At 38.6% G+C, this 22,927-nt stretch overlaps 1 protein-coding gene across 2 annotated transcripts in view; it reads right to left on the minus strand.

The window, feature by feature from the left end:
* LOC110560706 (E3 SUMO-protein ligase RanBP2) overlaps positions 1–18,210 on the minus strand; it is a 53,014-nt gene extending 34,804 nt beyond the window's left edge. For both annotated transcript variants that reach the window (XM_060369561.1, XM_021656716.2), the window contains exons 1-9: positions 18,043–18,210; positions 12,272–12,339; positions 10,457–10,568; positions 8,881–9,033; positions 6,512–6,742; positions 5,850–5,995; positions 4,949–5,141; positions 2,220–2,307; positions 829–1,038 (exon numbers count right to left, since the gene is read on the minus strand). In XM_060369561.1, coding sequence (XP_060225544.1) covers positions 829–1,038; positions 2,220–2,307; positions 4,949–5,141; positions 5,850–5,995; positions 6,512–6,742; positions 8,881–9,033; positions 10,457–10,568; positions 12,272–12,339; positions 18,043–18,114 — 1,273 coding nt within the window. In that variant the 5' untranslated portion in view covers positions 18,115–18,210. The remainder of the gene's footprint in view (positions 1–828; positions 1,039–2,219; positions 2,308–4,948; positions 5,142–5,849; positions 5,996–6,511; positions 6,743–8,880; positions 9,034–10,456; positions 10,569–12,271; positions 12,340–18,042) is intronic.
* Positions 18,211–22,927: the final 4,717 nt, after the last annotated feature.

Here is a 22,927-nt window from a genome sequence, read left to right on the forward strand (position 1 = left end):
ATTGGGAGGCAAAGGAAAGTGGGTCTCTGAGTTCACAGCCATCATTGCCTACATAGCTAATTCCAGGCCAGGAGAGGCAAGAATACATAGAGAGACACTGCCTCAAAAAAAAAAAAACAAAAAAAAAAAGACCCAGTCTCCAGTCCAAAGTTCTCAGTGTATTATTTTAATAGTACAAAAAAAACCACCTGTAAATAAATTCAATGTACAAATGATATATAGATATATACATACATACATACAAGATAGAAAATTCACAAAACATATATAAATATAAATATTTTACCAGGCAGTAGTAGTACACACTTTTAATTCCAGCATTCACGAAGTGGATACACAGAGAAACCCTATCTTGAAAAGCCAAAAATAAGTTGGGTGTGGTGGCACACTCCTGTGGTCCCAGCAGAGACAAGTGGATCTCTGCGAGTTCAAGGCCAGCCTCGACTACAAAGCGAGTCCAGGACAGCCAAGGCTACACAGAGAAACCCTGTCTCAAAAAACACAAAACACAGAAGACAAAAATAGTGGCTCCCAGCCCTAGGAAGGCAGAGACAGGCGGATCTCTGTTGAGTTCGAGGCCAGACAATGAGTCCAGGCCAGCCAGGGCTCTGTTACATGTAGAAACAAAAATAAGATTAAACAGACTGATAGATACATATAGACAGACAGATTTCAAAGAAAAAATGTGTCATCTACACTCATACTCTTTAATTTCCATCCCCTGCCAAAACAGACATGCAAAAAAATCAATAAAATATTAAGACTGTTGAGCCTTTCTGGTATAAATGGATGATGATGAAGAACATTTCCTTGAAAGCTCTAACTTACCAGTATCATATCTAGTCAAGTCATCAGGGTCTGGTACTTGTCCATCAAGGTTTCCAATATCATCATTACCAAGGAAGGATCTATCCTTGGATGACTGACTGGAAAACAGAGCATCACAGAGAGCAGACTGGCCACTTTTATTAGCAAAAGACTCTACAACTTCCTTTAAAAAGTCTTGCTTGCCACGACTTAAGTTTAATAACATATGCCCTGAAAAACAAATTATTTCCATCATTTTATGTTGAAACACCAATTTTACTTACTAGTGTCTCTTAATAATTTCATTGAGATGACCAAGAAGGAAATAAATGATTATATCAGACCTCATCTTCCAATATGCAAATCACCACTGCACAACAAAAATGGTACTTTATAAAAAACAAACAAAATACAGGTTTCACAATATGTATGTCTACATAAAGTAAAACGGGGGGGAGGGCAAAGTGCATAAAAAATGCCAAAGGTATTTGCATTTTAGATAGAAAAATGTAGGATTTAAGTGAGCCTCTGAAAAACAGCAAGACCAAGCCCTAAAGCTCTGATCTGATGTCCTGCTGACTAAAACTGGCTTTTCAGATTCTTTGCTGCTTTTAAACAGCTCTATGGAAGTATCTATTTCTAGGTCTACTGACAGAAATATTTTATTCTACAAGTATGGGGTAAGAATTTGTTTTAATCCACTACTTGGATTAAGTACTATTACATATTATGCCATGGATGGACCCTGAAAAATATACTAAAATATAAATATAGGGTCATCGTCACCACCACCCACCCATACACATTTTATAAATTCCATTTAGGCAATCAGAGATTCTGTTCCTAAAGAGCAGTGTTTACCAGCAGTACTGTTCACTATGGAAATATTTTTACACACTCAAGACAGATGATCTTGCACCTAGACAGAAATTATCTCCACTAGGAAGCAAACAAAATTAAGTAGGTAAATAAATCTTAATAAAAAAGAAAGAAAAAGAAAAAAAGAAAAGAAAAAAATTGCCATGGGGACTGGGGATTTAGCTCGGTGGTAGCATGCTTGCAAAGCAAGTACAAGGTCCTAGAGTCAGTCCTCAGACCTACCGCCCAGAGTGAGGTGTTAAAAAATGTTTTACTTTTTTTTTTTTTTTAATTCCAGTCATCCTTAACACCTTTGGCAAAATAGGAATAAAATATGGCAAAAATGAGTAAGTACTTATGGAAGATTATCTCTGGATACTAAAGATTATCTCTGGATACCTAAGAAGCCTAATCAAAGTTTTAGTCTGGGATAGCAAGATGGCTCAGCTCTTAAGAGCACTTGCTACCAAGCCTAAGGACTCATACAAACACAAATAAATATTTAACCCCAAGTTTTTACCATTTCAAGATTTAATCAATTAAAATATTATTACCTGACTGGCTAAGACGATCATGGGCCATCATTTCCAGTAGATTTTGTCCAGCTTCTCCTTTTATTAATTTAACCCTTGGTCTTGGAACCTGACAATTTTAGAACAGAAAGAATCTAACTCAATGATATCCTTATTTCCAACTGTCAGATGTTCCTTTCCAGACTATTTTTAAATACTGGTCAGTTACTGATTAAACTTAATCGGAAAACAGCTGGCAAGCAAAAAATTTATATGATCTATTAAAAAAAATCAAGAACAAAAAAAAAGCCCAAAATAGTAGAGGCTTTTTTTTTCTTCCTCAAGACAGGGTTACTCTGTATGTCACTGCTGCCCCAGAATTCATTTTGTAGACCAGGCTGGCCTCGAAATCAAAGATCCACCTGCATCTCTCTCCCAAGTGCTAGGATTAAAGGCATGTACCACCATGTCTAGCACAAAGAGTAATTATGAGCCAGGCATAGTGGTGCATGCCTTTGATCCCGGCACTCCGGGAGGCAGCAGCGGGCAGACTGCTCTGAGTTCGAGACCACAATTCATGGTCTACAAATCATGGTACTAGACAGTACTCTTCACACTACCAAAGGGAAAAGGTAAGCACCAACCCAGCCACAAAACCCTTCAATCTACAATGGTGACTTGCCTGAAAGTGCAGCTGAGCATGGTGGTACATACCTTTACCCCAGGCAGAGGACAGCCAAGACTACATATAAGAGAAAATGTCTTGGAAAAAAAAAAAAAAAAAAAAGGATACACTGTTGCAATAGTGTCACAAAGCTTGTGGGAGTAACCCACCAATAACTGCTTTGATTTAAGGTCCACTCCATGAGATGAAACCTACAACCAATGCTGCCTGGGTGGCCAAGAACCTGAGACAAAACAGGTCAGTGACCTAGAGAAAAAAGTACGACTGTTCTGCTAAAGGAAATGTTGCAAAAACCCTTAACATCATTCTGCTACACTCATAAATCCTTACATGGCACAACTAACATTAGAGAAGCTTGTCTCCTGCACCAGATGAGAACAAATATAGAGACCCACAACCAGACAATATGTAGAAGATGCAAAAACTAAGAATACTCAATCCTAAAAAAGAAATGTCTCCATCAAATTCCTCCCCTCAGATCTCAGAATTCTGCAAAGAGGAGGCAAAAAGAGTGTAAGACCCAGATGTGAAGGAAACTAAGGAATCAAGGCCTTCTTAGTTGCACATTAACAACTCACAGAGACTGTGACTCATGCACAGGACCTGTATGGGTTTGCACCACATGGGGTACTGGAGCTAAAAGTGGGGAAGCATCCCATTCCTAAGCCAGAAACTATATCCAATTGATTGCCACTTGCAAATGAAAAATTAGTTTCCTCCAAAGGAATCTCACCAGAGAACAACCACACTTAAGGTAGGCCCTGTGCCCAGCAGTAGGTACAAAACGAACAAGGGCATCTTTGGAGATTCTTTGCCTCATAATGTTGAGTCAGGAAAGTTTTTTGTCTCTTTTTTTTCTACCTTACAGTTCCTTTGCACATATATCATGGCTTCTAGTTTGGGACTCCTAAGTGTGCAAACATGTACACCAATACATATATAGCCTTTTTCATCATGGTTTTTTTTGGGGGGGGGCTCTTTTTTGTTTGGTTTTATCATATTCCAATTTGTATGTTCTTATTTTACCTTACTATTATTCCTTAGATGCCTGTTTTGTTTTTCTATTAAAGACAGAAAGTGTATGGATCAAAATGGAAAGGAAGATAGGGAGGAACTGAGAGGAGGAGGAGGAGGAGGAAAAAGAGAGCTAACTGTAATCAGAATGTATTATAAGAAAAGTACTTTTGGCCTGGAGAGATGGCTCAGAGGTTAAGAACACTGGCTGTTCTCCCAAAGGTCCTGCCTGAATTCAATTCCCAGCAACCACATGGTGGCTCATAACCATCTAATGAGATTTGGTGCTCTCTTCTGGAGTGCAGGCAGTACACTGTATAGATAATAAATAAATCTTAAAAGAAAAACTTTTAATAAAAAAGAAATTGTTAAAAGGAACAGAGACAGAAGGAGAGAGGGAAGGGAGGGAGGAAAGAAGAAAGGACCAAAAGGAGGCGAGGAGAAGGAGAAATGACAGGAAAGAGAAAAGAAAGAGGTGGAAAGAGAAAGAGGAGGGATAGGAGAGAAGAGAAAGTGGAGGAAGGAGGGAAGGATATCTAGCCCATATATAACTTTGAATCAAGCTTAACTTACATTTACAATTTCATCTTTAGGGATTAAAGAGATGGTTCAGTGGTTAAGAGCACTAGCTGCTCTTCCAGAGGACCTGGGTTCAATTCCCAGCACCAACATAGCAGCTCTCAACTGTATGTAACTCTAGTTCCCAGGGATGACACCCTCATTTAGACATACATGTAAGCAAAACACCAATGCACATGAAATAAAATTGTTAACAATAATAACTATAATAAATAAATTTTCATCTTTAATACATGGCCAAGCTAAAAGATCCAAGGCTTCAAAATGATCTCTAAATAAACTAGCTCAATATACACTGTCACAAGAATATTATCAACACACCTATCTCACCACCCTAAACTTTATGTTCACCTTGTTATAGTTAGTTATCAACCTAATTTTCATCTTAATTTTAACACAATGCTTAACATAATATTTATTCACATATCTCTATGACAAATACAATAAAGTCTTTTTGAAATGACAACTGCATCTGAAACTGGAAAAGGCTTACCTGAAATGCTATGAGATAGCACAATGCAGCCAGCTCAGAAAGAGCTCGCCACTGGATGTCACTATGCTGACCCATCTTCAAAAGCAGAGAGCCAACATGCATGTAGAAATGTCCTTTCGTTTCTAGAAAAGTAGCTGACAGCTCATCATTTCCACCCACAGAAGATTTCACAGACTGAAGAGCACTATCAAAACTGTAAAATGAAAAGAGTAAACAGGTACTCCAAACCTACCACACTGTGTCTAATCAGTTTCATTATTTAATTCAAACCAAAATTACTAAGGCCTATTTTATACTTCATCTTCCAGATTCATATTCTTATTCATAGATAAAGCATCCTAGTGGTTAATCACAGATCACACAACTGATGGAAATTTTCATCCAGCAGTTACTTCAATCTTAAACATATGCTACAAGAATATCTTTCTCGAAAATAGCTATTAATCATTAAAAAAAGTCAAATATCACATTTTGATAAAATGTGAATATTCATATTTAATAGTAATTTTAAAAGGTGAACTGTAACAATCTTCTAGGGATGGCAATACAACTTAGAGGGTAAAGGCAATTATAGTCAAGCCTAATGAGTTCATTCCCCAGGACCAACAAAATGAAAGGAGAGAACTCCTGTACATTATCCTCTGAAGTCCACACCTACACCACTGCATGTGACACCACATACATAAAAAATATAATTTAAAAATTAAAAAAAATATTCTCTAAAAATAAGTTGCATACAATTATGTAATTCTCCTAATAATAGTAAAAGTAATTTTTCTCCAAGTGTTTTAGTGTATGAACTATAGGTAAATTAGAGGAATGCTAATAATGGTATAGAGAAACCTGTATCAATTATTACAAAAAAAAAATCATTTAGCAAACCCTCTTAAAATCAGCATACCTTTCCAGTAGTTCTCTACTTTCCTGCACATCTCTGGTGGAAAGTGTAAGCAGCATAAGGTTAGAATAGGCTAGAAGTAAGTCTTTATTCGTTGCTCTCCAAGTACTTTTATCAGAATCCAAACACTGCAGAGACTCCAGATATTCCTGTTTTTTTTTTTTTTTAGAAAAACACAGTAAATTATAAAAACTAACAGATTCTGAGAAACTGACCACTGTGTGCCTACAAACTCCTTGGCCCATTCTTATTAGAACTGTGTGAAATGAGAGTTTTCACACTAGCCTTATAAATAAAAATAGTAAATATGCATACACATACACAGAGCAAATCATAGATGTGTTGTACACTAACCTTATAAATATGCCTAATATAAAACACATATACTCCGAACTCATTTTCCCAATTGATGCATTTAAATTGGGCTTGAAGAAGCTGGAAAGATGTCTCAGAGGTAAAGAGCACTGGCTCTTCCTCCAAAGGCCCTGAGTTCAATTCCCAGCAACTACATGGTGGCTCACAACCATCTACAGTGAAATATGGTACCCTCTTCTAGCCTGCAGGCATAAAATGTGCTTGACAAAAGTTTCATTTTATAGCTGTGCCTTATCAATGAAAGAAATTTAAATGTCAGAAAACACTGTAGAGAAATAGCTTTCACCTACCTTAAGAGTCTGTACAACACATGAATTCCACTCTAAACTTGAACGTAAAGTTATGTTCTTCTCTGCCTCATGGCAGTGTGCCACAGCATCCTTCAATCTTTTATTTGAACGATATAGTTCTACTAGTCGGATATTCACATGAACATCATCAGGTCTTGCGTAAAGTTCTGACTGAATCAAGTCAAAAAGTTTATTCCATCCATCTTCACCTTTGCAATCTAAAAGCTGTTCCTATTTGGGAGAAAAGTCATTAAATGTTGAGTAATATCTACACAATTTTAAATAAGCTACTGGTGCATGGACAAACTTCCACTATAACTAGGAGGAAGCAGCATCCTACATGTTACCTTCTTCAGAGTTATTTCCAGATGTTAACAGCTTATGTGCAAAGTAGCATCCAGCTACTACAGTGGCTATGATTGCCCACATTCACCTCAGAGACTAGAATGACGCTTAACATCCCTATACACCTGTCACCACCAAAAGCCCAGGACTACCCAATCAATCAATCCTTACCACCTGGATCCTCACCTTCATTATGTTCTGTATCTCACAGAATGTGACTCAATCCCTCAAGCCCAGTGTCTCACACTGTTCTGCTATCCTCAACATCTTCTCAAAGCAGTTTCCCCTCTTGATCTTAAATGAACAGTGATTGCTATCATGTCACAAGAGCCCTCACCAGCTCTGCATAACAGCTTCCTCTTGCAGCCTATACACACATAAAATTGTTTCTTCACTCCCCACTATCACCTCCAAATCACATTTCCCATACTTTTTATATAATTCTACGGGGAGTAACTTTTTCATCCCTAATAGCTACCACTGTAATTAGCAAATGAAATATAACACCAATTAAGTAGCTCAGGTGTTCTTTAATCATCTCATAACTTCACTTCCAAAATCAGATATTCATCATTAAAATGAGTCTTCAAAATCTGTATTCCATCATACCATTTAACAAGTGTTAAAACTTGTAAAGACATATATAAGCTAGATGAAGTGCTTTGAATTCAAGCACTCGGAAGGCAGAGGCAGGTAAATCTGAGTCTGAGGCCAGCCTGGTCTAAGGTGAGTTCTAGAACAGCCAGGGCTACACAGAGAAACTCTGTCGCAAATAATAATAATTTAGGGCTCAGAGGTCAACAGTGTTGGCTGCTCTTCCAAAGTTTCTGAGTTCAATTCCCAGCAACCATACAGTGGCTCATTACCATCTATAGTGAGATCTGGTGCCATCTTTTGGCATGCAGGCACACATGCAAGCAGAATACTGTATTGATAAGAAATAAATCTTTAAAAATAATAAAATAAAAATAAAGATTGTAATAGCATAAAAACATAAATAGACATAAAGATAAATAAAAACATATCAATTTATAGTTCATTTAATCCTGTACATGCCTAATAATGTATACATATATCTATATATATGAAATATTTTCTCCAAGAGTTATTTAGTGAGCTGTTTTACTCAGAGAAGGATAACAAGAACTACCTTTAATCGTAGTACTCTGGAGGCTAAGGCAGGAGGAGCATGAGTTTGGAGCCAGTCTACAATACATAAACAAGACTGTTAACTATCAAAAACAAAAACAAGAAAACCTAATAGTCTGGGTACGGTAATGCTCCCTTTATAATCCCAGAACTAGAAGCCAGCCTAGACTTCCCTGAAAAAAACCATACAAACAAAAAACGTAACATGAATTTTTTAACATTTTTAGTAATTGTTTTGAATAAAATGCATTTTTATTTTTTATTTGAAAGCCTCACACTTCCAGTTTTTAAAACACATTTCTGTCTGTTATTTTGAGATAGCGTGCCATTACACAGCCTTGGATAGCTTAAAACTTCCTACATTATGTTACACCAGGCTGGGCGTGGAGATATACCTCTGTTTCCCAAGTGGCTAGAACTAAAGGCATGCACTACCATGACAGGCTAGAACACAGCTATAATAATTCTAAGCCTTCGACGTGTAGGTAACTATCTAATGAAGCAAAAATTATGCCAGACAGAACTTCATTTACACCTTAGCTACACGCACACACGCACACACACACACACACACACAAAACTGATGCAAAATGATACAATCTACCATACCACCTACTCTGTACATAACTATGAAATTGTAAACTCACTAAAATATTATTTCCAAGGAGTTAATTGAGACATCATTTGAAAAGTATTATGCTGCCTAGTAAGACAACACTCAGAAACGTTTTAAAGAAATTACTTAAATTTTTAAAGAAAACATGAATGTGTTCCTCTGTTAAGTTTGCTACTGAGAAGTATTTAAGCTTCAAAATATTAAAACTTATTAAATCTTGGTTTTCTCTGTCCATATGTTGCCTGGTTTGAAACTTTACCTTTAGCTTATAAATGACAGGACTTCCTGGAAAAAGTTTGGCTGCTCTTTCAACCCAGTACTTTGCTCTTCCATCGGTCACATCATTTTTACAAAGCAACTCTGCAATCTTCAACACAAGATCCTTTTGCGTTGGGTTTAATTCCACTGAACGCTGGTATCAGAAAAAATAATACCAAAAATAGAAATTTTAATTTGCATACAAGTACATATAATCATCAAAAACATTACTGTACATATTAAATATCTTCCTTCCTATTTCTCTTTCAAATTTAAATTATGTGTGCACAAACACACACACACACACACAAGGTAGGTACACAAAGAGGCCAAAAGGGGATTTGAGATAACCTAAAACTAGAATTATAGGCAGTTGTGAGCTGTCCACGTGGGTGATAGGAACCAAACTCAATAAGAATAGTAAGCAATAGTGAGTTTTTTCCAAAACAGGGTTTCTCTGTATAGCCTTGGCTGTCTTAGATTTACTTTACCAAGTAGACCAAGCTGCCCTGGAACTCACAGAGATCCATCTGCCTCTGCCTCTGCCTCTGCCTCTGCCCCTCAGCTGGGATTACAAGCATACACCACCAGGCCCAGCTATAGTAAGTGCTCTTAAACTAAGCCACCTCTCCAGCCTCTAAAAATCCTATTCCTAAATGATGTTATTTTACAGCCGTTAAAGCATCAGTTTTTTTTATAAAGTAGGTATGATATCGCACACCTTTAATCTCAGCACTTAGGAGGCAAAGGCAGGGGGATCAAGGCCAGCCTGGTCTACAGAGCAAATTCTAGGACAGCTAGAAATATATAAGGTAGCCTCAAAAAAAACAAAACAAAAACAATTTTTTTGCAAAAGAAAATCAAGTTATTTTGTGCTGCTTAGAAAATTTTAAAAGAATGAATGAAATCATTATCTCTGACCATTTTTGGCTTTTTCTTAAATTACAATTTTATTTATCTTAATCTAGGACTGTAGTTGCTCTTGTGCCATGGCACACCAGTCAAAGTCATAGGACAACCCCCTCTTTCCACCTTGTAGGTTGCAGAAATCAAACTTAGATGGTCAGCACTTAGGGATACTGAGGCAGGCTGATCTCTGTAAGTTCCAGGCCAGCCCAGTCTACAAGGCAAGTCCAAATCTACACAGAGAAACCCTGTCTCAAAACAAAAAAAAAAAAAAAAAAAAACAAATACAGCAAAATTGAAAAAAACAAAACACAGGGTTTATCTGTGTATACCTTTCGCTATGGCTAAGTTTTGATAATATTAATGCTTGTTTTTACTACATTGGTAAAATGCCTATGAATTACTTATGGGCGTCACCAGTAAAGGCTATGCAAAGGTTGTACCTTTTTTTTGTTTTTAATATGTACAAGTTTTTAGCCTGCATGTATATCTATGCATCACATGTATAGCAGGAAGGCCAGAAGATGTCAGATCCCTCTGAATTGGAATTACAAATGGCTGTGAACCACCATGTGGTGCTGGGAATAAAACCCAGCTACTCTGGACGAGCAACCTGAGCTCTGAACTGCGAAGCCATCACTTCAGCCCCACATAGGCTGTATTATAATTACCTTATAACATTCAACAGCTTTGTCTGTATTTTCTTCAACTTCATAAAGAAGACCCAAAAACCTGTGGGCTTTAGGGTCCCTCTCTTGCACATTAATATATGTAGAAATGTATCTGTTTTAAAATACAAAAATAATAGATTAATGTAAACATTAAAATAATTTAAAATGCAAAAATAATCTTCAGATTATTTACAACTAGACTTAAATACTGACAGAAGAGTTCATCCTAAAAAAATAAAAAAAAATAAAGTACATCCTAAGCCAGGCAAAATTATTTTATTGTGATTTAATTACCGGCTATCATTACTTATTTAACATGAGTCTAAAAATATTAATTGCAAAGTATTTAATAATCATACAGTGCTAACGACATATTTACTCATTTTACTATTTTATTCAAGATTTATTTACTTTTATTTTATATGTATCTAAGTGCCAGCATAAAGTATGTATGTCACAATGGTGCCTGGTGCCCATGGAGACCAGAAGGCAGCACCAGATCTCCTTGAGCTGGAATTACAGGGATTTATAAGATACCATGTCCTCCGCAAGAGCAACTGAGCACTCTTCACCATACTTCCAGCCCCTCATTTTACTAGAAAGTGCTACATTTGCCAAATGATTTTTCTATCTTTACTGGTAAGAAAGGAACATGTAAATTCTTCCTGATCACATTTAGTAAAGCACTGAAGAGTTTCACATAAAAATATGCAAAATGATTATAATCTACAAACAATAAATGTTTAAAAGTGAGAATATACAAAATAGTAAAAGACCTGTTTCCCAAACTAAGAGAATATATTTACCTTTTAAACAAAATAATTTCTAAGTACCATACACAGCTAAATTTGAACAGAAGAAAAAGTACTTGATTAGTCAAACAGTTTCCATCACCAGTTTGAGAGTGAATATAGTGTAGTGTATATATGGAAATCAAAGGACACCTTGTAGTAGCTGGCTCTCTCCTTCAACTATATGGATTTCAGGGGTACAGCTCAGGTCATCAGAATGATTGGTAAGCAACTTTACCCACTAATCCAACAGCATCTATTTTCTATTTCTTGTACCAAGCAATATTAAATCAAGTAAAAATCAGTTATCTTCTAGGTTCATTAATAATGTAAGAGAAAAAGACCAAAGACCAAAACTAAGGAAGAAAATGAAAAATAGTTAACAGCCTTAGTGTTTCAGATAATACAAGATCTCCATTTCCCTTTCCTTTAGTGGGGAGGGGTTGCTAAGGATTAAACCAAAGTCCCTGCTCAAACATAAATTCATCAGAGCTAAGTGTGACTCTAAAGAACTATATTTGTAAAATCAGTATTACAGTCTTTCTCACTAGCAGTCCTCTCTTCCTATAACTGCTTTTATAATCTGTCTCCCTTTTAACTTCCTCCTCTAGGCTACTCTGAGTAGGGAAATTAAAATCACAAGTCTCTTACCTTAGTGATAAGACAGCAAGCAAGTACTGAGCTGGTAGGTTGGCTATTCCCTGCCAGAATTAAGACTGTGTTTGTTGCTTCTCTCCAACTAACTGAAGCAACATATTTCCAACCAGGAAGAACTTTACATACAGGAATGCTCTCTTTCATTCTACCCAAGGGTAATTTTAGAAAAAGTATCTTAAGCCAAAAATGTTCTGCACTAGATATAAAGAGAAGCCAGTAAGAATTACTCATTAGGTTCAGTCGAACAAATGTCTGAGAGTGACTGAATCCCTTATCACAGGATACACTTTAAGTAAACTGTGTTCTTTAGCAGTTTTTCTTATTTCAAGGATGAAAAATTAAAACATATTTCCAGTTTGGCACTTACTTTTTAGCAAGATCATATTCTTTAGCTTCATAGTACAGCTTTGCAAAATAGAATCCTTTCATTGACTTCTAAAAAAGAATTGAATGGTTTTACTGTTTACATTTTGAAATATTGTGCAACTTTTCAAAGAATAAAAAAAAATGACTAACAAGTTTAATACTAATATTTCTCATATAAAAGGACATACATGCCTGAAAATGCATGTATGTTCTAAAAGGTAGTGGTTCCAAATTCTATAATTCATATCATAACAAGCAAATTCAAGAATAGTTCAAACAGACATCAGAAGCTACAATTCAAGGCAGGTAAAGTAGTTCACTTTAGTCCTAAAGTAGTTCACTGTAGTCCTAAGTACTCAGGAGGTAGAAGCAAAAGGATGAGTTCAAAGCCATCAACAAAACAAGCTTTCGCTACATCACACACATGTGCACACACACAAAATGAAAAAATTTTTTTTTTTACTCAGACAAGCTAGGGACACCTTAGCTATGTGTTAACCAGAATGCTTTGTACTGCTGTACTGACATCACTTTACAGATAAGCACGTAAAAACCAGCTTTTCTGGGGAAAGGGACATACACTCAAAATCACTCCTTTCCTACCATGTGTAAGAAGGCTTCTTGTAGAACCAGAAAAACCTCAAATTCAAGAGAGCCACTTGCCTTTGCCTTCCAAGTTTTGGGATTACAAACATGTGCCATACCTGGCTTTGAAATAAATGTGAATTCTTCACATAAATCTATTTCATACCCTTGATCTTTATTACCATAAACTCCAAGTCCAAAATACAGCTACACACAAGATTATGGTGGAGAAATGGCTGAGTGGCTAACTAAGGGTAGCACCCACATGGCAGCTCACTACCATCTGTAACTCCAGCTCAAACCTCCATAAGCACCAAGCATGCAAGTGGTATATAAACTGACATGCAGGCAAATTACTCACATACATGAAATCAAAAAATAAAAGTTGCCAGTGGCTTTGGATACTCAAGTATTCAGGGGTGGATTTTTTTTTTCAAGGGGGGAGGCAATCCTTTTCCTGTGAAAGATAATTTACCTATCTTTGGACTGTTGCTAACAGAACTGGTTCAGACATTCATGAGACCTACTAACCTTACTCTGCTACTGACAAGCTGTTTCAGCAATCATCCTTCAACTAAAGTGAGATAGTAGTGTCTGAACTAACAAACCTAAACCATTATCAGAACATTCTAGCTGACGGCTTCAAAGAACACCTAGAATACAGCACTCTTTCAGATAGCTAGTCTCCAAGTGTCCTCACTGATTCAGGCGGGGCACTGCCATTGTAACTACCACAACATTATGCTTTTATCTTTAATGGCAGTGATCAAAGTCCCGTTCGTTTTTATTGCTTTTGTACTTGTTAATCCATCCCTTCAACTATAGAGTCCACTTTGGTAGAACCCTGATGTCTAGATTACAAGCATGAACTCACAGGTGGTACTCAAAACATATTGAAGTACAAATAAATCTGCATAGGCATGACTTCCTTGGGATTAATTTCAAAAAGAGTTCAAAGAATATAAAATTTCACTCTTTTCATAAAGTTTTCATCCATTTGTTCTATTCAGTATTTAAATGTCTAAGAACAGCTGTTTTTGTTTTTTCATTTCTTTAATCTGATAATTTAATATGCAGTAGAGGGGTCACCAAAGCAAGACTGATTTTGTTTTTTCTTTTTCCTTTCTTTCTTTTTTTTTTTTTTTTCAAGACAGGGTTTCTCTGTGTAGCCTTGGCTGTGCTAGATGCAGTTTGTAGACCAGGCTGGCCTCGAACTCACAGAAATCTGCCAGCCTCTGCATCCCTGAGTGCTGGGATTATAGGCGTGCGCCACTTGCACCAGGCTCCAGACTGATTTCTTAAACAATGAAAATGTTTTCTTTGCTGTTTACTCTTTCTTATGCTAAGACCACTCTCATTTGAGATTGATAAAAATCTTCATCCCTATATTCTTTCAGTTTCTCTAAAATGACTTTGAATTCTAACACTTATTTTTCTGAGTAGCCTACAAAGGAGCTTTTGTTTCTAAAAAGTCAGTAACCAACTATCAATTTTCAAGAAATGCCTACTAAATAACCCATCCATTAAACAACCAATCTTTTTCTCCATATTTTGGAAAGGAGCCAAATTTTCTTTTTTTAAATTTATTTTATATATCCGCATGTACACCTGCATGCCAGAAGAAGGCATCAGACCCCAGTGTAGATGGTTGTGATCCACCAGGTGGTTGCTGGGAATGGAACTCAGGTCCTCTGGAAGAGCAGACAGTGCTCTTAACCACTGAGCCATCTTACCAACCCAGAAATCAAATTATCATGTGTAACAGAACATGTTTTTAAGCCATGTTCAAACTCTTAACACAAACTGACCTGACATGCTACTATAGCCCAGGCTGCAAATGAACTCAGTGATTTTCCTAGCTCAGCCTCCAAAGTACTACGATTACAGATATGAGCTACTACACCCAGCTTTTATTAATACCTCTTTCTGCTACCCAACTTTACAAAGGTTCACACTTACAAGACTGCATTTGAAAACTGAGCATGACAAAACAGTAGCAAGTTAAATTTTACTTTCAAATTGTTTTACAATTTGTTCATCTTGTATGTATGAGTGCTTCTTCCGCACGTAGGTTGTATACACTACACAAGTGTCTGATGCTAAAAGAGGTGGTCAGAAAAGAGTGACGTAACCCCTGGAACTCTTAATTGTAATTAAGAGCCACCGTGTGGGTGCTGAGAACTGAACTGGGGTCCTCTACAGGAGCAATAGTGCTCTTAATCTCTAAGCCACTTAAATTCTTAGTTAAGCCAGAGTAAGTTGTGATTCGGCATTCTGTTTAGTTATTTTTAAAAAGTATTAAACTATATAATCAATGTGTATGTCTGACTAGAGGTGCTTTTGCAAGTTCATTAGAAGGACAAACAGGAGATATACCACTAATATAATTTGTAAAGTACATGAGTATCATTTGATAACTGGGCTGGAGAAATGTTTCAGTGGTTAAAAGTACTGTCTATTCTTTAAAAGGATGTAAGTTTGATTCCCAACACCTACACTGTCACTCACAACCATCTGTAACTGCAATGCCAGGGATCTGAATCATTCTTTTGACCTCCTTGGACATAGGCACACACATGATATATATATGTATGATATATATGATGTATGATATATGATACATGTTTGCAAAATACCCATACACATAAAAAGAAATTATTCTGTTTTGTTTTGTTCTTTGAGACAGAGTTTCTCTGTGTAGCCTTAGACTTGCTTTGTAGACCAGGCTGGCCTAGAACTCACAGAGATCCACCTGCTTCTGCTTCTGAATGAGTGCTGAGATTTCAGGCATGTGCCATAGTGTGGGCTTTTTTTTTTTTTTTTTTTTTTAAGATTGAAGAGAATTACAACTGGCAAAATGGGTTCAGTGAGTAAAAGCACATGCCATGAAGTCTAAAGACCTAAATTCTATCCCTAGGCCTCACATGGTAGGAGAGAACCAACTCTAGTAAATTTTCATTTAACTTCCACACATGTACTTACTTACATACACACACATGCACACATGCTCACAAAATAAAATGCAGCTAAGTCAATAAACTTAGATATCAAAGCATCGGTAAATGCATGGATAAACTGAAGCCCCATAATCTGACAGCAACAATATAAAAAGTATGGTCACTACAAAGAGTTTGGGGGCTCCTCTGAAAAACACCAGTTAACATATAGTCCAGTAATTATTTCTTGGTGTAACTCAAGGGAATTACAAACAAGCACTCAAATACTTTACATCAATGTTCGCATTATATGTATTAGGCAAAAGATATAAACAGCAAGTGTCAATCAACAGTGAATGAATAAACAAAATGTGGCATATGAAGGGCAATATGCACATATAATTATCAGCCATTAAAAAATAAGACCCCCCCCAAAATAAAAAACAAAAACAACTGGACAGTGGTAGTACAAGCCTTTAATCCCAGTACTCAAGAGGCAGAGGCAGCTGGCTCTCTTGAGTTTGAGACTAGCCAGTCTACAAAGGTAGTTCCAAAGCTACACAGAAAAACCCTGTCTCAAAAAAACAAAAAGGAGTGAGACCACTAACACCTCCTACAATATGGGTGACCTTAAAAATATACTAGGTGAAATAACTAGATACAAAAGGACAAATATAAGGTCCTACAAACATGAAAAATCAAAATAATCAAATACACAAAATACAGAACGCAAGAGGTCACCAGGAACATGGGAAAAAAAGGACCATGGCTTACTTCTTAATGGTTATAAAACTTGTTTGGCGTAATTAAAAAAAATTTCAAAAAGTCTACGGTTGAACAATACAACTATGAATGTTAATGCCACTAAAGTGACTAGTGAGAGAAACTAGTTAAAATGAGAAATTTCTTACAGCTGTCACTATCCAAGTCAATACTAACAAACACAAACCAACCTTAGATTATACTTACACACACACAAAATACTGGTAGCATGGTGCGATGGGACACACCTTCAATCCCAGCACTCAGCAGAGGGAGGCAGATCTCTATGAGTTCGTAGGCCAGCCTGGTCTACGAAGTGAATCCAGGACAGCCAGCACTACACAGAGAAACCCTGTCTGGGGTGGGAGGTGGGGGTGGATTCCCACCTGTGGCACTAAATGAACTTGAGACTTTTAAAATCACTTTGGATTCTAATTTGGGGAGGGGGGCGAGTTGATTTATTGGACTGAATTATTTAACCGTAGAAGCTTCCTTAAAAAAAACAAAAACAAACAAAAAAAAAAAACCACTTTAAATAAGGCAACAAGATGCCAGGCAAGGTGGCACAAGTCTGTAATCCCAACAGGCCACAAAACCCTTAGAGACAACTTCTTTTCAGAATTTAAAAAATAATATACAAATGAATCGGGTATTTGTAGTACATAAAGTCCTAGCTAACTGTATCTCAAGGTCTGCCCCAAATGTTTAACATGAATCATGCTTGTTAACACTTTCAAAATTCCGTTTTATTGATGAAGAGTCTATACTCTACCAAATCCCAGTTTACAAATGGCAGATTTGTTCAACTCCACACCCTTCCCCAAAAAAAAAAACTGACTTTAGATACTTTGTACATCTCTCTCCATGGGCAAACACTCTTGAAGAACCCAAAATAAATGTAACACAAATTAACAAAACAACAGAACATGTTACGGAAAAACGTTAGAGATGTTAAGGCACCGCAACTACTGCCTGTAAGAAATTTAAAATTACCTGACCTTCCTCCTTTAAATAAAAAACTTAGACAAAGCAAAAGAACAGCAGCTTCCATAGAAAGTGTGGGCAAGGGGATGTAAGGAGTACGGCACAGCAAGAGAAGACTCATTACGGGCCTTCCGTGTCATTTGTGCTGACGCGCCCTTGCGAACGCGGCTGTTCCAGCTCCGTCCACCCACACAACGGTAACAGCCCACCGCCGAGCGGCACGGCCCACGGGGAGAGCCGGCCTCCGCCGCACGGCCTAGCCATCCCGGAGGCCGAGGGCACCGGCCGGACGCGCCCCACAGGCAGCCCCAGGCCGGCCTACCGCGCCGAGGCCCGCCAGGGCCCGCGGCCCGCCAGGAAGAGGAAACGCTGGCGACCGCGGTGCCCACGCCTCCGGTGCTCAGCAGCGCCACGACGCCCGCGGCCGCCTCCACTCTAGCGGGAGCCGAGGCCGCCGGGAGCCATGACGCCGGCGCAGACCTCCGGCCAAGCCGGACCCGCTCACCTCTCGGGGCGACGGGGCGGAGCCCTGCACCGAGGCGATGTACCGCTCCACGTCGGCCTTGCTGCGCCTCATCGCGCCGCCGACCAGGCTCCCCGAGAGCGGGAGGCCAGCTCTGGGCCTACAGCGACTGCCGTCTCCAGGAGGTGAGCGCCGAACACCGGTGACGCAGCTCCGTCGTGAGCCGATGGGGGCGGTGTAGGCGGCGGGCGGCGCGCGGCGCGCGTCATCACTGTGCGCCGCGCTGCGGCCTGACGCGCTTGCTCGCTGCCTCCGCTTTCAGACCAAGTTACCGTTTTTTATTTGTGTGTGTGTATGTGTTTTTGTTTTTTGTTTTTGAAACGAATGCAAAAAAAAAAAAACTCCTTTTATCTATTTCATTAGTAGAACGTCACAAAGGTTAGCCAGAATGGCACTGTTGCTTACAGCGTCCTAAGAATCCGACCTTTTCGGTGCTCCATCTAGTCAAAAGTTTAATAGTTGATTTCCTTTCTAAGGAGACAAACTTCATCATTGCCCCCGGTTTCAGTAGAATAAGGTTAATATTGGACTGTGACTTTCTGCTCGCAAAAAAAAAAAAAAAAAAAAAAAAAAAAAAAAAAAAAAAAAAAAAAAAAAAAACAGTGGAAATACTAGCGTCACATGGTGAGCTGCAGTCTGCTGGGGCTAGTTGACCGTTAGAAGCAGAGAAGGGAAGTGGTGGCTTTCCTGACAAACAGAAACAGGCATCACGAGGTTTCCAAGGAATGCTGAATTTAAATTTCTGTTTCCCTGGTAAGAATCGGGGAAGAAACTAGGACATTGTCTGCAGCACTGCCTTTTTGGGGGGCCTGTTTTTGACTTAACAATTAGCAGAACGGGTTATATTAGAATATTAAAAGTAAAATCTTTGTGTTAGAGAGATGGCTCCGCGGGTAAAAACGCTTGTTTCAACTCCGAAGGACCCAGAAGCCAGTTCCAAGGGATCTATGTAAATGCAGGTTCTGATCCCGGTAGTACACACGTGCTCAGGTACGCACAAATCTTTTTTTTTTGTTGTTTTTTTTTAAATAGCTTCAAGATTGTGAATAAACTGTCATAAATGAGAATTCTTGAAAAGAAGCTGTGACAGCAAAGACTGATTAAAACTGCAGTGGAGAGGTTGAAGTGGTGCAGGTCCAGAGAATAATTACCTTATTGTAGATCCAAAGGGTCCTTCTCCCCCCAAAAAGGACTGACCCACTGACTCCAAATTGAGTCTAGACCCAGGTTCAGCCTGGATTGTCGAGGATTCCTGGCGGTTAGATAAAAGCCAGCATTCCTCAGGAACTTGTGAAACAGGTTCCTATCTGCCAAAAGGAGTAATTTCCTTTGCCTCTGGCTGAAACGGACAAATAGCTGTGCATCTAACAAATGCTTATGGCGCCTATAGGCATATCAAAGTCTACGTTAGCCTCCAGGCTCCCCTAGTCCCTATTTACAAATACTGGCTATACAATTCAAAGGCCCTTGCCAGCATCCTGGCCCTTCTCTCCCCTCCCATTCAATCCTTAGGCTCCCCTCCTTCCCAGATACCCATTCTCCCAGCTCCCTTCTCTCTCCTTTTCCTGAAGACAACGTTGGTAGTTTGGAATAAACTTTACCTTTTTCACCCATAGAGTGTCCATTTCAGTTTCTTTACTATGCACCTCACCCCTTGCATACACCTATTTTGGCCTAGGTTAGGCTCCAGAACAGCCTCTTGCCCACCTCTGTGTCAGAAGATGGAGTTTGGGGTAACCTAAATTTGTGTTTCCAGGCCATGGTTACTCATACTGAAAACAAAATAAAAACTTATTCCCTTTAAGATGAAAACTGGATTTTGTTGTTGTTGTTTTGTTTGTTTTTGGGTTTTGGTTTTTGGTTTTTTTGTTTTGTTTTGTTTTGTTCTTTGCATTGACACTGTGTTTTCTAAATTTTCCAAAATACTCCTTTAAAGCCTATGAGATAGCTCAGTAGCTAAAGTAGCTTGCCAGACTGGGAAGCTGAGTTCTAACCCCTTGAACTCATGTAAAATGGTAGAAAGACAGAACAAACTTGATTTCCCATTACTGTGCCTCATTAATCACACCCACAAACAATAATTAAAAATACTTTGGAAATTTGAATTGTAAAATCTTTGTTTTAACAAGACAAAATGTTTTCATGCTGGGAACATTTTTCCAGACAGGGTTTCTCTGTGTAGCGTTGACTTGTCCTGAACTCACTTTATAGACCAGGCAGGTCTCAAACTCACAAAGATCTGCCTACCTCGTTGGGGGTTGGATGGATGATTTTGATCAAAACACATTATATGCAAGTGTGAAATAGTTGAAGAACAAATTAAGAATTATTTTTTAAGTTTCTAAATAGAGTTGGTTCAAGGCAGGTGGTGATGGTGCCTCCCAAGTGTTGGGAGGCAGAGGCAGGTAGATCTCTGAGTTTGAGCCCAGCCTGGTCTACAGAGTGAGTTCCAGGATATTCAGTGTTATGCAGGAAAACCCTGTCTTGGAAAAAAGAGGGGGGGGGGGGAGGAAGGGAAAGTGTAAAAGGATAAGGAGGAAGAGAGGGAGAGAGGGGGAGCTCAGTAGTTAAGAGCACTTAGTGCATAATAGTGAGGACTGGAGTTCAAATCTCAACATTCATACTTTCTCATGCCTGTAACCCCATGCCTGTGTTGGGTTGGAATACACAGTAAGATCTCTGGGGTTTGCTGGCTTCCAGCCTACCAAATTAAATCCACATCCCAGTTTCAGGGAGAAACATTGCATCAAGAAAAAGGCAGAGAGTGATAGAGGATGACCCTGTGCCCTCTTCTAGCCTCCACAAACCTAGATAGGCTCATGCAGCAATATATACATAATATATTCACACAGAGAGACAAAGGCATACACACGTAAGTAAAAGTTTGGGGCTGCAGAAATGGTTCAGTGGTTAAGAGCATTCACTGTTCTTGCAGAGGATCTGAGTTTGGTTCCCAGCACCTACATGGCAACTCCCAACCACCCATAACTCCAGTTCCAGGGGATCTGATGCTCTCTTCTGACCTCTGAGGGACCTTGCATGCACATGGAATACATACATAAACTCAAGCACACACTAATATATGAATAAATATATTTAAAAAACCATTTAGAACTATATTGGATGTGAATAACAGAAAAGAAAAACATAATTCTGAGATTGTGAGGGTAGTTGAGTTGTTACTGGAATCCTTAGTTGCCCATATCATGAGATCTGTGATGGCCTTAGAAATAATGAACACTAGGAAATGACAAGGGAAATCATGAGTTTGGTTTGTAAATGTGTCACTAACAATAACCATGGCTAAGAAGTAAATGCTTACTGTTTTGGGCTCTTAGCATGTCACATGTAGAAGTTCACGTAATCTCCTCAATTACTGTGAGGATGACATTATATCTTACTATACTCACTTTTACAACCGACCAGAAAGCCAAGATAATGACCAGTAAATCACCTAACCACACTCAACTGTATCATTGTAAAGAGTGATACAATTAATTTAAGTTAGATATAATGAAAATAATTAGGACAAAGAACCTTCTTGAGGAATTAAGAACACTTCTTCTGAAACTTGAGGTGTATCTTTGGTAGTAGATCATTTCAATAGTCTGCACAGGGCCCTCAGTTCTGATCACCCAGAGCAAAGAGAAAGGAACTCATCCTCTTTCTTAACCCCTTCCCAACATTTCTTCCCAGCATATTCTCCTTCCCCTTTCCACTTTTACATTATTTTTAAAACCCAGAAGTTTAATTATACTTGCTTGTATGTGCAATTGTGTGTGCCTATTTACTGGATCACCAACTAGTGGCTGGTTACTACCCATTTGTGTGAGGTGTGTGTGTGTGTGTGTGTGTGTTTTACAAGCAGTAAAACTATTCATGAATTAGGAACTTTCACATGTTTTACTTCACTTTATACAATGCTTTTTGTAAGACACTGAAGTTCCATTTGCATTATTGGAGGGTTTTTGTTTGCTTGTTTGTTTTGAGAGAGAGAGAGAGAGAGAGAGATTGATTGAGTCTTACTGTGTGGTCCTGGTTGTCCTAAAACTCACTTGTGGACCCAGGCTAGCTTCAAATTCACAGGTGTCTGTCTGCCTCTGCATACCCAGTGCTGGACCTAGAAACTTTCACCACCACACTGACCATTTTCATTATGATACACTGACCTGAGGGCAGGCATCTGGGCCTTGAAATTGTTCACTTCATGATGATGTAAAAGCAAAACACATTCAACAGAAATTCAGTAGTTTGGAATTGGAGGTATAGACAGTTGTGAGCTGCCATGTGGGTGCTGGGAACTGAATCCCAGTCCTTTGAAAGAACAGACAGTGCTCTTAACCACTGAGCCATCTCCAGCCCCTCTCATAGTTTGAACTTTTATCTTTTTCTTGCTACAGTGTGAGTAATACCTTGCTGATTGTAGGCTGATGTAAACATTGAGTTAGGTCAGACGAAGATGCAATGTTCATAGGTTAGCAATATTAGCTGGTTACAACATGTGGCATTTCTGTTGGGGTCCAGAGGAAGCCAGATAAACCACTCAGACACCAATCTCAGTCAGATATAGATTGCTTATTGAATGCACACCCCAAGACTGATTGTGAACAGGGACACAGTTCAGACTTAGGAGCTGAACTGCAACATTTTTCAGAGTCAGTTTATAAAGGCAAAAGCCACAATTAGCTCTTATGGGGGGGGGCATAAGATGGAACAAGTTGGTCAGCTCTGACTCAAGTTATTTTTGCTAGCTAGACAAGCAGTTCTAGCTAACCTTGAAAGTGTGCCTGGCAGCTGGGGCCAACTGTGCTTATGGTTGGGGAATTTATGGGAACTTAAACATAAACATAGTTTATGGTCAACCTGT

Source organism: Meriones unguiculatus, chromosome 16 (genome assembly GCF_030254825.1).
Source record: "Meriones unguiculatus strain TT.TT164.6M chromosome 16, Bangor_MerUng_6.1, whole genome shotgun sequence".
NCBI lineage: Eukaryota > Metazoa > Chordata > Mammalia > Rodentia > Muridae > Meriones > Meriones unguiculatus.